Source organism: Neoarius graeffei, chromosome 1, assembly GCF_027579695.1.
Source record: "Neoarius graeffei isolate fNeoGra1 chromosome 1, fNeoGra1.pri, whole genome shotgun sequence".
NCBI lineage: Eukaryota > Metazoa > Chordata > Actinopteri > Siluriformes > Ariidae > Neoarius > Neoarius graeffei.
Window position 1 is genome coordinate 4,297,329 of NC_083569.1, and position 13,199 is coordinate 4,310,527.

General features: G+C 40.9%; 1 protein-coding gene across 4 annotated transcripts; it reads left to right on the top strand.

Annotated features, from left to right (window-relative positions):
* Positions 1 to 1,261: 1,261 nt before the first annotated feature.
* On the top strand, positions 1,262 to 7,826 carry LOC132891003 (profilin-2-like). Of its 4 annotated transcripts, none has more exons than XM_060928453.1 (4): positions 1,270 to 1,391; positions 1,495 to 1,631; positions 3,511 to 3,703; positions 6,057 to 7,826. In XM_060928453.1, exons 2-4 carry the CDS (start codon positions 1,500 to 1,502, stop codon positions 6,152 to 6,154), a joined length of 423 nt encoding a protein of 140 aa, XP_060784436.1. In that variant the 5' UTR covers positions 1,270 to 1,391; positions 1,495 to 1,499; the 3' UTR covers positions 6,155 to 7,826. The 4 variants fall into 4 exon arrangements, with proteins under 4 accessions (XP_060784426.1, XP_060784436.1, XP_060784445.1 ...); XM_060928462.1 differs by having other exon boundaries at positions 1,498 to 1,631; XM_060928443.1 differs by lacking the exon at positions 6,057 to 7,826 and adding an exon at positions 5,740 to 6,049 and having other exon boundaries at positions 1,262 to 1,631.
* The last annotated feature ends 5,373 nt before the right edge of the window (positions 7,827 to 13,199 follow it).

The window sequence follows — 13,199 nt, forward strand, 5'->3', positions numbered from 1 at the left end:
AATAAAGAGTCTTATGAAATCGCGCATTATCTTGTGGTAGCGAGACTTCGTTCCACTTTTGATCATGCGCACACCGCATTGTGAGAATCCCGCCAACCCGGAAGTCATAGACATATAAACATAGACGCCGCCTTCTGCGTAGAATCATACGTCATCCTCGCCGCCAAATTGGCGATTCTGAGAATAAAGATGCCTCATTCATGTGCTGCGTTTAACTGTACTAACAGGTTTACCGTCCAAACGAGATCACATGGGATTACCTTTCAAAGGTGAGACTGGAAAAATACTTTTCATTGTATTTGGTCATTATAACGTAATTTTACGAACAGATTTTCCTGACTTTGTGGCTAATATGAAGTCTCGCGCATAATAGCCGCTCGGTGAAACCTGTCTCCAAACAACGAAGTATTTCCTTCGTAACTACGCTGATAACACTTTGTGTTTTTGTCAAACATTGGAGCGTTGTATTCATTCTGAAGGTTTATTGTTATTAATAATGAATAAAAAGTAACTTGGATATATCATTGTTAATTATCATTCAAATTTTAGGTAAATTATTTTAATTTGCATCTTATACGGATTTTATAAGGGAAATACGGATTTTGGAGGTTGGTTATACAGGTTTGATTGACCAAAGGTTGACATGTATGAAAGAAGCGAAGGAAAATAGCAAGTGATGCCCAAAGGAGACGGTCGATGGTGAATATCGGCACAGCAATCGACAAGTGGAAATCGCGTTCTGTCCGCCATTGCTGATAATCTGTGCCACGTCGTACACAAGAAGGGCAACCTGCCGATGACATCACGTTTCACTACCGCGCGGAAATTAAAAGGGTAGGTGACTTTGGTCGCAAAATTAATATACTTGTCGTCAAAAAATTATGTTCGATATATCATTTCGAAGCTAAAAGATTTCTCTGTCTAGTCATGTTGTCATAAAATATATACTGTATTTTATGCCAAAGAATACATCCAATGGTGGAATGGCACTTTAATTAAAAAAGAGACTCCTGGCTACAAAAAGTTTTTGAGCCCCGGTTTGAGAGGGGCGTGGCTTTAAAATGTAAAAAAAAAAAAAAAAAAATCCCGTGTGATTTTTTTTTTAAACTAAAAAAAATATTTTGAAAGAAAATATGAGGAAACGTTGGTGTTTTTTTTAACGTGTCTGTAATTAAAATGAGAAAAAAAGGGACTAGTTTGTTGGCAGTTGTGAGCATCTTATCGCCGGCGGACATAAAAAACTGACTGAAAGGGCGTAGCACAGCTTGCGCGGAGTGATCTGCAGCACGGACTACACCCAAGGCGCTGTCTGGATGCACATCGGCTTTTCTTCGCCCCCTAAAAAAAAAGCAGATCTCGGCAGCACGCAGCTAAGCGCTATTTGGACAGAGGCGAGGCTCGAATCTGGTTCTTCAAACCTTCTTTAACCTTAAATCCATCCAAAGAGTCTCTGTAAAGCGTCGTAATATTATTATTTTTGTTTACAAATTGCAGCAGACATGTCTTGGCAAAGCTACGTGGATAACCTGATGGCCGACGGCTGCTGCCAGGAGGCCGCCATTGTCGGTTACGGGGATACCGGTAAATACGTTTGGGCAGCGTCAAAAGGGGGCTGTTTTGGCTGTATAACGGTGAGATTGTCTTTCAAAAGAGTGTTACATGGTTTAATGACTGTATTATTTCCTCCTGGTTTGGTGTAATGTCTAAATCTGTGGTCTTTTGTGTCGGTGTGTGTGGAGGGGGCCACGTTACGGTTAGCAGCAGAGGCTAACATGAACAAGCGCGCGTGCCTTCGAGAAAAAGAGCCGTTAGCGCGTTTAATCCTCATGACGTGCACCGGTTTTACCTCATAAAAACAAACCTCAAAATCCTATACATCAGATTAATTTTAAACAAGTGCTTATTTTAGGTTCGATCCGGTAATGAAGCGAATACGGCAACGCTAGAAAATCCTTAGGCCTCAGACAGCGATGCTCGACTAACGTGTTTTTTTTTTTTTTTTAATTTTCTTTCTTTATTTCTTTTTTTAAAGGAAAATGAGGGGAAAAAGATGCTGACTAGCTTGTCTTTGAATGAAAAAGATATCACGCTGAACCAGAACCCGAGCACGAGTGTTCCTTTCCAGAATATTCCTGAATCCATTAAGTTGTCCAGTCATTAACAGCCGGTTTGTTTGTGTTTTTGTGTGTGTGTGAGGTAAAATAATGCATTTTTAAACAAAAAACAAACAGCAGTAGTTAGCATGGCATGCAAGTTGTCCGTTGTGTGTGTGTGTGTGTGGTTTTTTTTTTTTAAATATAAATATTTAATTCCTATTTGGACAATACGTAATGCATTCTGGTTTCAGTGCTCATCATTGACCATGTGGTATGAAATTATTATAATATAATAATATAGTGTGCTGTGAACACTTTATATAAACGTCTAGTCTTATCCCTTTTTGAGGCGTAGGCCATGCCTGGAAGGAAGTTGGCCACTGGTGCTTGGACATGGTCTTTCTTCCTTTGGCTCGGTCCTGAATTGCACCCTGTCTGTGCACTACGTAGGGCACTGAGTAGCATTATTCTACAAGCTAGTTAGTGCCCTTGGTTTGGTGGGTGTTGAGTGGGATTTGGGATTTGTCCTGTGCGGCCCTTTTCCTCTTCTCCTTGCAGGAGCATGTCTCGGTCTTCAAAGATGGCGTCCGTTTCCTATTTATTCAAGCTTTCCAGTTTTTAAACTGAAATGACACATTGGCAGTGGTGTTTAGTATTACCAGGCGTTCGTTCCCTTTTACAAGTCTGTCTAGTCTCGGCTCCAGAGACTAGATGCTAACTTGACATGTCTACGTGATTTGAGAATGGTTGGTTAATATTTTGGTCTGACTTTAAATTCTGGTTTGTTTTCACTTTCATTGTGTGCTAGGAGGTCTTTGTACAGATTACTTCTAATATTTATTCAAAAGATGGGGGGGGGGAGAAACTCATCCAAATCTAGGCAAATCTTGTGCCCTTTAGCCAAGTTGGTGGTATTGTATTAATTTGATTTTTTTTTTTAAAGTGGTGGTTATTCTTAACATCAAGAATCTAACATTACTTTGTGTAGCATTGTCCTGAGATCTTGTGCACTACTTCTTTCTTAAAATTGTAATCAAGTTTTAGTTGGTCTTTTAGTTATTCTAATAGCACAATGCTTAATAAGGGAGAGAAACAGACCCCCTCCCCTGGCTATTCTTCTTAGACCTAGTTTGGACAGCCATGCCCTGTGTTAAGAAATGATCAATATCCTGGGGGCGTCGTGGCTCAGGTGGTTAAGGCGCCATACCATGAATGCGGGCGACCCGGGTTCGATTCCGGCCCGAGGTCATTTCCCGATCCCTTCCCGTCTCTCTCCCGCTCATTTCCTGTCTCTACACTGTCCTATCCAATAAAGGTGCAAAAAGCCCAAAAAAATATCTTTAAAAAAAAAAAAAAAAAAAGAAATGATCAATATCCTTAACTGAACATCTTCTTGTCTTGTTCCCGGTCACAGCCCGATGAAATCGATGTCATGATTGGCAAGGACCGGGAGGGCTTCTTCACCAGTGGGCTGACCCTAGGGAAAAAGAAGTGCTCTGTGATCAGAGACAGCCTGTCGATCGATGGCGACTGGACTATGGACATCAGGACGAAGAGTCATGGTGGTGAGCCGACCTACAACGTTGCTGTAGGCAGAGCAGACAAAGGTAAAATTGCTTTGGCTATTTGCAAATGACCCTCACATTTGCATATGGAAAAGAAAATGTAACTCGACCAACGAAAGCGACCAACCTCAGAGAAGGCTTGTACAGTTGCATAAGACTGGGGCTTCCTAAAAGTTTGATTGCCTCACCTTTTTAGGTAACTGGTGGGTGTTCTCTGAGGGTGTGCTTTCTGGTGGTTGTGGTGCCTTTTTTTTTTTTTTTTCCTTTTTTAAATCATTGACCTTAATTTGGAGCAAGTGGATTCATTTTGTTGCCTGCAATGCAGTAAGTTATTGTATGCTGGGGTTTTTTTTTTTAATGAAATGCTTAACTTCTATGCACAAGCATGCTGTTTAGCTTGAGTTACAAGAAAAACAATGAATCAGAATTCGTATTGTCTGGACTGTAAGGTGTTTGTCTTTGTAACATTCCCTAGTGAATGTTACTTAAACTTTTGCCAAAATAATATTCAGAAGTATTTAATCATGTCCTACAGATTAGTGCATAGTTAAGCCCATCACTGTGTTAACAGAACTTGGAACTGGAGTAGCTCAATCAAAAGCTGCTTATAAGCTGAACAGATTTTATCAAAACTAAAGTATTGCTAGTGAAGGGCAGTAAAATGCATGTACACAGCTTTTTTTTTTGGGGGGGGGGAAATGATGCAGTGCTGCTGTACAGTAACCATAATGGGACAAAAACGAACCCGGAAGTATTTGGAACGACTTGTTGTCCAGATAATGCGATTGATTTATTTACCTTACTTTGTTATACTTTAAATGTACATCTGCCTTTGTGGTCCTTGTTTTGTTGGTGTTACTAAACATCTGGTTACAAAAAGTGGGTGAAGGCTCTTCTGTCCCTTTTCCCAGTTTCCCTCCCTGGGCTCCCCCCCACCTTCTTAACCACCTGGATAATTGGATGCCACTGCTGAGCATGTACACTACTCTTCTGAACTGGTTTAAAATTGGCAAATTTTTTCATTATTTAGTGACCTGAGCAGTTTAACCTTTCATGCTGCTTACGAATGGCCATAATTCAGCGTGTCATTGCTCCGTTTGCACTGGTCTCATGGTGCAGTTTACTGTAAATGACTGACAGCCCTTGTCCTTTTCTATAAAGATTAAGCGAACAAATAAGCTTGGTTTATGTAGTGCATTTGTTAAACCCAAGGTCGGGTTACAAACTGCTACCTTGCACATTACAGAATGGTGAATTGGGCACTTTTCAATGCCGTAGTTTTTAGTGTCTGTAACACTGACCCACTTTATGCCTCAGTCATGAGTGGATGATTGGATATCCAATCAGCCACAGATTTTAAGCTTGACACTGCTCTTTAGCCATCACCAAGAAAGTAAAGCAAAACTGTCTTGAGTCTTCAAACATCATAGGGTATATTTTGCTGTATTGCCCAGTTGTAATTTTGGGATTGCTTAGGTCACTGGTTAGGCTGCCATAAATAGTTCCATGCACAGTCAGTGATATCCTCTTCCCCAGAATAGTCCTTATCAGTTAACTTTTATGAAGCCGCACCTAGTGTAGACTAGACTTGGACAGCCTAGAATCAAATACTCAGCTTGGACTGGGCCGTACAAGGAGCTATATATGAGATTAGCAGCTCTTCACCTAATGCCAGTTCAGCCATTTGCCTCAACGTTAGACACAAGAAGACCAGATGCAAAATTCTCTAAACTGCCTCATGGGTGTTCTGGTGTACCTTTTGAAATTCAGCCAATGTTAAACCAGGTAACCTAGTTGGTGTTAATAATTACCAGTTAATGATGGTGCAGTGAATTCAGGAAGTCCCCTTCTTTCATCTTCTGTCCTATGCTTTTTAAATGACTCTATGGTGCGTGGAGTTTCAAACTACTCAAATACTCAGAGGCTGATTCACTTTCCATTTCTGGGTTTGCTTGTTTATAATTCTATGCATGAGCATGCAAACGCTTTGGACTGCAGCTGTAACTTTTATTTTTTCCATGTTTTTCCTCTTCTCAACTAGCAGCACTTCTCAACTGTTTCCATTTCTTCTCTTTCAGTCTTGGTTCTTGTAATGGGCAAAGAAGGGGTCCATGGAGGCGGATTGAATAAGAAGGCATACTCGATGGCAAAATACTTGAGGGAATCGGGGTTCTAATGTAATTAATGCTCGCTTAGTTTCAACTTTGAGGGACAGAAAGAAGAGGGTTTGCTTAAGCTTTCTCCTTCACTGTTAATGTCTTTAATGAGGAGAATGGTGGTAAGATCTTATAATGTCCCTGTATTATGGGGGAAAGACATTTTTTCTTTTTTTTTTCCCCCCAAAGTTTTTCATTTGTCACGTTTTTTCCCTTTCTCCCCATTATGTACTCCCCAGTATTGGTTTTAGTCTTGGGAAAGGAAGGTGTCCACGGAGGACAGCTCAACAAGAAAGCATACACCATGGCTGACTACCTGAGGAAATGTGGATACTGAAGCAGCCCTCTTTCCATCCACACAGCAGCTCACTGTAACATCCCATCCCTTTCTCCTTCATTCCCCTCCCCCCCACACCTTCACAGCACTAGATACTTAATGGATGCATCATTGTCTATCCAGACCCTTAACTACTTTTTTATATATACACCTCTTCCCTCTATTTAGCATACCTATCAATTCCTGTTTCCCCTCATCCTGATAGTGCCACAAAACAAGCATGTTCATTTATCAAGGATTAAAATGAAAACAGTACTGTACATAAAGCATTTCAGACGATTGGGCTTTTCAAATTGCATCAAGTCACTGTCCAGTTTTCCTGAGGCGCTTGTCTAGTGGTCCATCGATGCCTATTGAGTGCTTTGAGCCTTGCTGAGCTGTTGGTCTTCCCTAGTGACTTTTTTTTTTCTTCTCCTTTCCAGCATGGCCAGGAGGGTTTAAAGTGCATGCATATCTTTTAGCTCAATATCAAACACCAAACTACCATACACTACACTACACTACCAGTGTCCTCCAAACAAAAAATGAATTGAACCACACTACATAATTCTTGCCTTTATACTTGGAACCCATTTTATTCAAAATACATCCAGTGCTTTTACTGTTGTATCTGGAATGGTGTTGAGTCCTCAATGTAATGTTGGCTTTTTTTTCCTTTCAAATGTGATGGCAGATCAGCATTTACAATGTCAAGGTTTAAAACATAAATTGCTTCTGGACTCTAAGGACATTCCATCACTAATATAGCCACTTAGCAATTTATTTACCAGCTAGTGATTTTGATTTTTTTTTTTTTTTAAGCACTGCCCTTACGATGTAACTCTGGTTTGGTGTCCATTCACATGTAGATATTATTTTTCTCCAGTAGGACCAATTCTCTTCTTTTGAGGATTAATGCATTACTGAAGGATCGACTGCTAGTTTCATCTGTTTGTAGAACACTTAAACATTTCAAATGCACAGTGTAACACTAACCTCTTGACAGTTCACTAGTAATGGTATCCATGTCTTGAGGAGCAAAGGATTACAAAGCTCAGAGTAACTACCTGAGGTGCCCCCCTCCCCCCTCTCTTGACGGTCTTGAATAGATGAAATGGCAGTCTTCTTGTTGACTTGATCATTTATAACCCTCTTGTCCTGTTAATCTGTCCGTTTTCAAATATGAAGTCATTTGTGCTTTATGCGACTGAGATGTATCAACTTGTCATAGCACGGTACAATTTCATTAAATAGGCAAAAAAAAAAAACACTGAAGTAACTGTACACTAAATTTTTCTGGGTTATGAAGGTATTAGTTAAAGAAGGAAGACCACTAGTTGGTTGTATTGTTAACTTTAATCAAAGCAGTGTATCCTGTGCCATAATATAGATCTGATCTGTTGCTACTGTGAGATGGATTTTAAAACCGCTGCCTTGTAAAGAGTCGATTCTTGAATGGCACCTTCTTTGGGATATGACATTAAAAATTTCAAACTCTCCAGGGCTTGTGGAATATGTACAGATTAAAGTGAAACCATGTCAACAAATGTTCATTTCTCCTTTTTTCATTTCACCTGATTTGATTGAAATCCTGACCAGCTGACTATCTATACAACCCAATTTTGCGTGGAAAAATGCCATGAATTAACCACCTTGTTTACAGACAGATCAAATAAATCTATTCCAACCAGAAGTGTTTTTTTTCCTTTCTTTGAGTTGTGATGGTGTGTAACTTTTTTTTTTTCTTTTTGCATTTAACCCTTCAAACATGATGAAACAACTTTTTACTTGTAGCTGTTACCAGGCAGCTTTGTATCAAATGTGAGACAGGAACTTGTTCATGCCTAGTAAATAGTACTCTTTGCATGTATCTATGATTCAAAGTGTCCTGAGAATCAGTATATTGTCTAAGCCTTTTTTGCTGTGTGCAACACTAGTTTTCACCTACTTTTATGGACACTGATTTGCAAATTGTAAATACATTTTGGCTTTGATGCCAATATGATCACATGACCTCTTGGTATTGGATGGGTCAAGTTTAAAACACTCATCAGGGTGATGGGGGTTCTTCTCCTTCCTGGTAAAGTCTTTGTGCTATTAAGCTATGGTTGCTGGGTCTGCTTCCATGTTTGCTTCCTGTTCTGAAAATGTTTAGTTGATCATCCTTAACTTAATAACTTCCGAATGGGAAGCTTTAAATTATATAAATGTAGGTAAGTGTTGCATGTAGAGGGAACAATGACTTCCTAATCTGGACAGGAATAAAATCCTAGATACATTGGTAGTGATTACCCCCTTCAAAACAAATCCATTCCAAAGAGGGCTTTAGAGTCTAATATAAAGTGTATTAAAGCTGATGTTTGGGGGGAAAAAATGAGGTGCTTCAGAAAAGAAACAGGACTGGGGTTGCAAATTTGTCAAATCCAAGCTACAAGTTTTTCCCCCTCGAGTTTAATGCACTCTCCCATCCTCCTCCACCATGCACTCCTGGAAGGATTCTCCCAGGATTCTCTGCAAGTGCTGTCGTCATGGCCCTCTTGATGGCTTCCAAGTTTGGAAAACGGGTCCCCTTGAGCTTGGTGGGGGGGGGGGGGGGGGAATCGCACGGAGCCAGGTCAGGTGAGTAGGGAGGTTGCTCCAGCACGGTGATTGATGTTCTTGGGAAGGAACTGCTGGATGCTTAGGGCGTCGTGAGTTGGCGTATTGTTGTGGTGAAGCAGCCACGAGTTGTCCTGCCACAACTCGCCTCTTCTTGCGCACTGAACGAAGCAAATGCCGCAGGATCTCTTTGTAGACATGCTTGTTGATCGTTTGACCCTGTAGCCAGAGGCGATTCTAGAGTCTGTTGTGGCTCCAAGCAAAAATTTCCAGGGGGCCCTTCTGACCAGTGTTCATCACCAATACATTATAAATAATCTGACACCATCGAAAAATGTATGAAACCAAAGTTTTTAAAATTCCAAATGTGAAAATATAGTAGTAAAGAACAATAAAAAGCAAAAACAAGCCCTTGGGCCCCGACTCTCGGGGGGCCAGGGGGCCCCAAGCAGTTGCCTGCCTTGCCTGTTCACAAGCTGCACGTCTGCCTGTGGCAAGAACTCTGTGGATGATACCTCTCATGTCAAAGTCCTGTTACTTTTCTGACACGCCTCATAAAGCAGGCTGACCCAAGAACTCTTCAGGTTTGATGGTCTTGCGTTTAGCTAGTCTAGGCACGTTTGTTTTCTGCTTTCTACTATTGGTTGAATCAAATGTATACTAAATAATTCTGTATGGAAGTGCCTCAGCAAAAAAAACTTTTTCCAGAAGGATTTCAACTCCTCCAGAACAGAAGCCAGCTGATAAACAAAATCCCATGTTACTGATGCTTTATTTTTTCTGTTTTCTCCTGGGGTGCGTAAAGATTGGGTTTCTGTGTAACAAACAGTATTTCAACACCTACAGCACAGTCAAGGTAGGTATTTAACATTTTTTTTTTTTTTCAAATATAATTTGAAATTGGCAAAATTCCTTAACGGTTTTGAACAAATCAGTTCCATGATGCATTGAACACACTTGTGAATGGTCATTCTACTCTGATCCTTTTCAACCAGTGAGTTTCGTGAGTGAATGTCGTAGTGCAGGATGTTTCACTAGTAATCTGATACACGATCAGAAAACTGCAAATTGTAACTAATGCCTAGGTAGTTCTTGTGATATGGGCGCTTATGCTTTACAATTTGCAAAGTTTTGTGCTAGATGGTAATTTTATGGTTTAGTTAACACTACATTTTGGTTAAAATGTTATTTGAGTGTTGGTTAGCTGATCCAGGTTTTCCTCACAATACTCCTTCAAAGTGTAAATGTATGCCTCGTATTTGGTTATTTAAGCACAATATGCAATGTTGTTCATATGTGTAGATATTTTAAAAACAAATTAGCATTAGTTTCTTAAAGTTCATTTATTGTCAGTGTATTGTAGGTATATATAATTCGTGTAGGTTTTTTTAAAAAATCATTATTTCGAGCTGAATGTGAGTAATTGAATAGTAAGGATTAATGTGGACAAAAGTATGTAAATGTATGTGAACCTGTAGGAGAGCCCTTTTTTTTTTTTTTTTTAAACTATGGCCAGTTAATATGCAGTTGCTCCGTCCCTTCACAATCCCCAGTTTACTGCTACAGCAGCCGCCACTCTTCTAGGAAGGCTTTCCATAAGGTTTTGGGGTTTACCTGTGGGTATTTGTGCCCATTCAGCTATAAGAGCATTTGTGAAATCGGGTATTGATGTTGGATGAGAGGGTCTGGCTTAAAATCGCTGTTTCATTTGATCCTAAAGGTGGTCAGTGGGGTTCAGGTTAGGGCTCTGTGCAGGCGACTGGAGTTTTTCCACAATAAAGTCGTCAAACTGTGTCTTTATGGACATTGCACCAAGTTGGAAGTGTACAGATTGTTTAATGACTTTGTATGCTGAACCTAATGGGACCAAACCTTGGAAAAACAGCCCCGGGTCATCATTCCCTCCTCCACTAAACTTTACTCTTGCCACTATGTATTCCACCAGGTAGTGTGTTCTTGGATTCACTAAACCCAGGCTTGTCCGTCAGACTCCTAGATCATGAAGTGTGATTAATCACTCCAGAGAACGTTTCCGCTATCCCAGCATTGCACAATGTGATCTTTAGGCCCAATCCCAATTCTAATTTCTACCCCTCCCCCTTCCCCTTGAAACTGAGCTACAAGGGATAGGGCTTGAAATTCAACCCCTACGTATTGGGATAGCCCTTCAACGATCGCATACGTCATCGCGTACCTCCGTCAGCGTTTACGTTAGCAAAACGCGACCAAATGCGTCATTGGCTGCGACCAGCCGCTACAGTCAGAGCCAGAACCAGAAATCTCTGCTGGCAGGGTGTGATTTGTTAACTAACACCACTGAATGGGATATCTTTGGCGCTTCGTGCACCACATCCAACAGAATGAGGTGTCAGAACACTCATGTAAACAATAAAAGCGAGAATAACAGAACAAAACGTACGCAGTCAAGCAACCGAAAACAATACTCACTCCCAAAGCTTTTTAGCAGCAGCTTGGATTTCAGAAATCGCTGCTCATTCTCAGCTCGAAAGCGAATCAAGCGGCGTGTTTCCTCTGGATAGCAACTTAAAACACGTAAATAATGGAGAAAATACATTTATGACAATCTTTCGCCGCGGGAACCGCCATCTTTCTGAAATCCGCATGGCATTGTGGGAAATCACTCAAACCCCTTCGTTCGGAGTCAGCTCCAGGAAAATCTCCGTTTGGAGGGGTACAGAAGCCCTACCCCTACCCCTCCGCGTTAACTGGGATTGGGATACCCCTACCCCTTCACGTGAACGCGCAAAATGGAGGGGAAGGGCCAAGGGGTTGGTCCAAGGGGTGAAATGGGATTCGGCCTTAGTCTTCTGTGCAGCCACTGAAAGAAATTTCATGAAGCTCCAGGCGCACAGAGGCATCTTGGAGCCCCTGTAGTGAGTGAGGCAACAGAAGATGAGCCGTCGGTGGCCCTGCTTTGTGAATTGGCATGGTATAACACTTTGTGGCTGAGCTGAGCTCCTAGAAGCTTCCGTTTCACAATACACTGCAACCCTGCTATAATGAACTCTTACTGCAAACTTTTGCATATAACGAGCTAACTTCATGTCCCCTGTCATTAGTATTAGTGACGACAGTCTTTAAAAAAGAAAACAAAAAACAGTGTCACGTCCATATATTTGATGCTTGGACTATTAGGACTAATTACAGTACCATGCACCTGTTCCAGATTAGAGCACAATCACAGCATGCGCTTATAAGGATTCTCTAAACTCACAGACTTGGCAAAGTATACGTTCTGTACCGAGTGTCTCACATTACCAAGCTTTGTATCTGTGTTTTGACTGTTTTGTGTATGTGGACTCTGCCTTTCGTCTGTGCCTCCACCATTCTGTTTGTGCCCATTGCTCGCTTCATGACCCTGCCTTTGTTTTACGTTTTTGAACTGTTTCCCCACCTGTTTGTAAACAAACACGTCCTGCAATTACATCTATCATTCACCTGCTGACATGACGCACTGAGCCATGCGCTCCTCTTCCTCCCAGAGACAAGTGATCAAGTCCGCCATCGAGTTCACAATACATGTTAACGCCATAAAACAAAGCCTCGTTTAGGTGTCAATCACTGAACAATTAGCGAGAACGTTGATCAATAAAAGGATGAAGACTGCTGATACGGCGAAATTTAACACTTAGTTAAAGCATCCTAGTGGTGTTTTTATACCCCCTGCCCTGCCCAGCCCCGCAGCATGACTTAAATATGACATTGGTGATTTACAACACATGAACAAACCTGTCATTTTCATAACAGATGAAGAAATCATCGCCTCTGTTTATGATCCTTGAACTCCATGAACTGCAATAGTGACTCGGAAGGAGAAATTCATGATCAGGAGAATGTGTCAAATTTCGCATATAATGTGAGCATTTTAATGTGACAAGTGTGTCCATTTCAGTGTAACAAACTATTTGGATGTCCCCCAAGGAGTTCATTATAGCGGGGTTGATGTGTAACAGCGCTGATGTTTGACCCATGTAGATGTAGCAGGGCAGAAACTTCATGAACTGAACTGAGGCAAAGGTGGCATCCTAATGACAATCCATTTTAAGTCATTGAGCGCTTCAGTACGACCCATTCTCTGTCCAGTGTTTGTCTACGGTGATCGCCTGGCTAGGTAATTGATTTTATACACCTTTTAGCAACGGGTGTGGCTGAAACACCTCACCTTTAAAAAAAAGAAAAAAGTGTCCATATAATTTTGACCATATGTTTATAACACGTTAAAGATTTTTTAAATATAATTTTAAATCTTGAAAATGGCTTTCAGTTGAACGTAACATTTATTGGTGACATTCACACTTTGGATTTCAGCATTTATTTGATGATCCTTCTGAGGTGAAGGAGCACCAACGCATTTAGATTTTTTGTTTTCCCCTTGGAGGTTGGATTTCACTGATTGGTGTTTGCACACTTGATTCTGTTCTCATCAGTCATGTTTCCCGCACGGAAA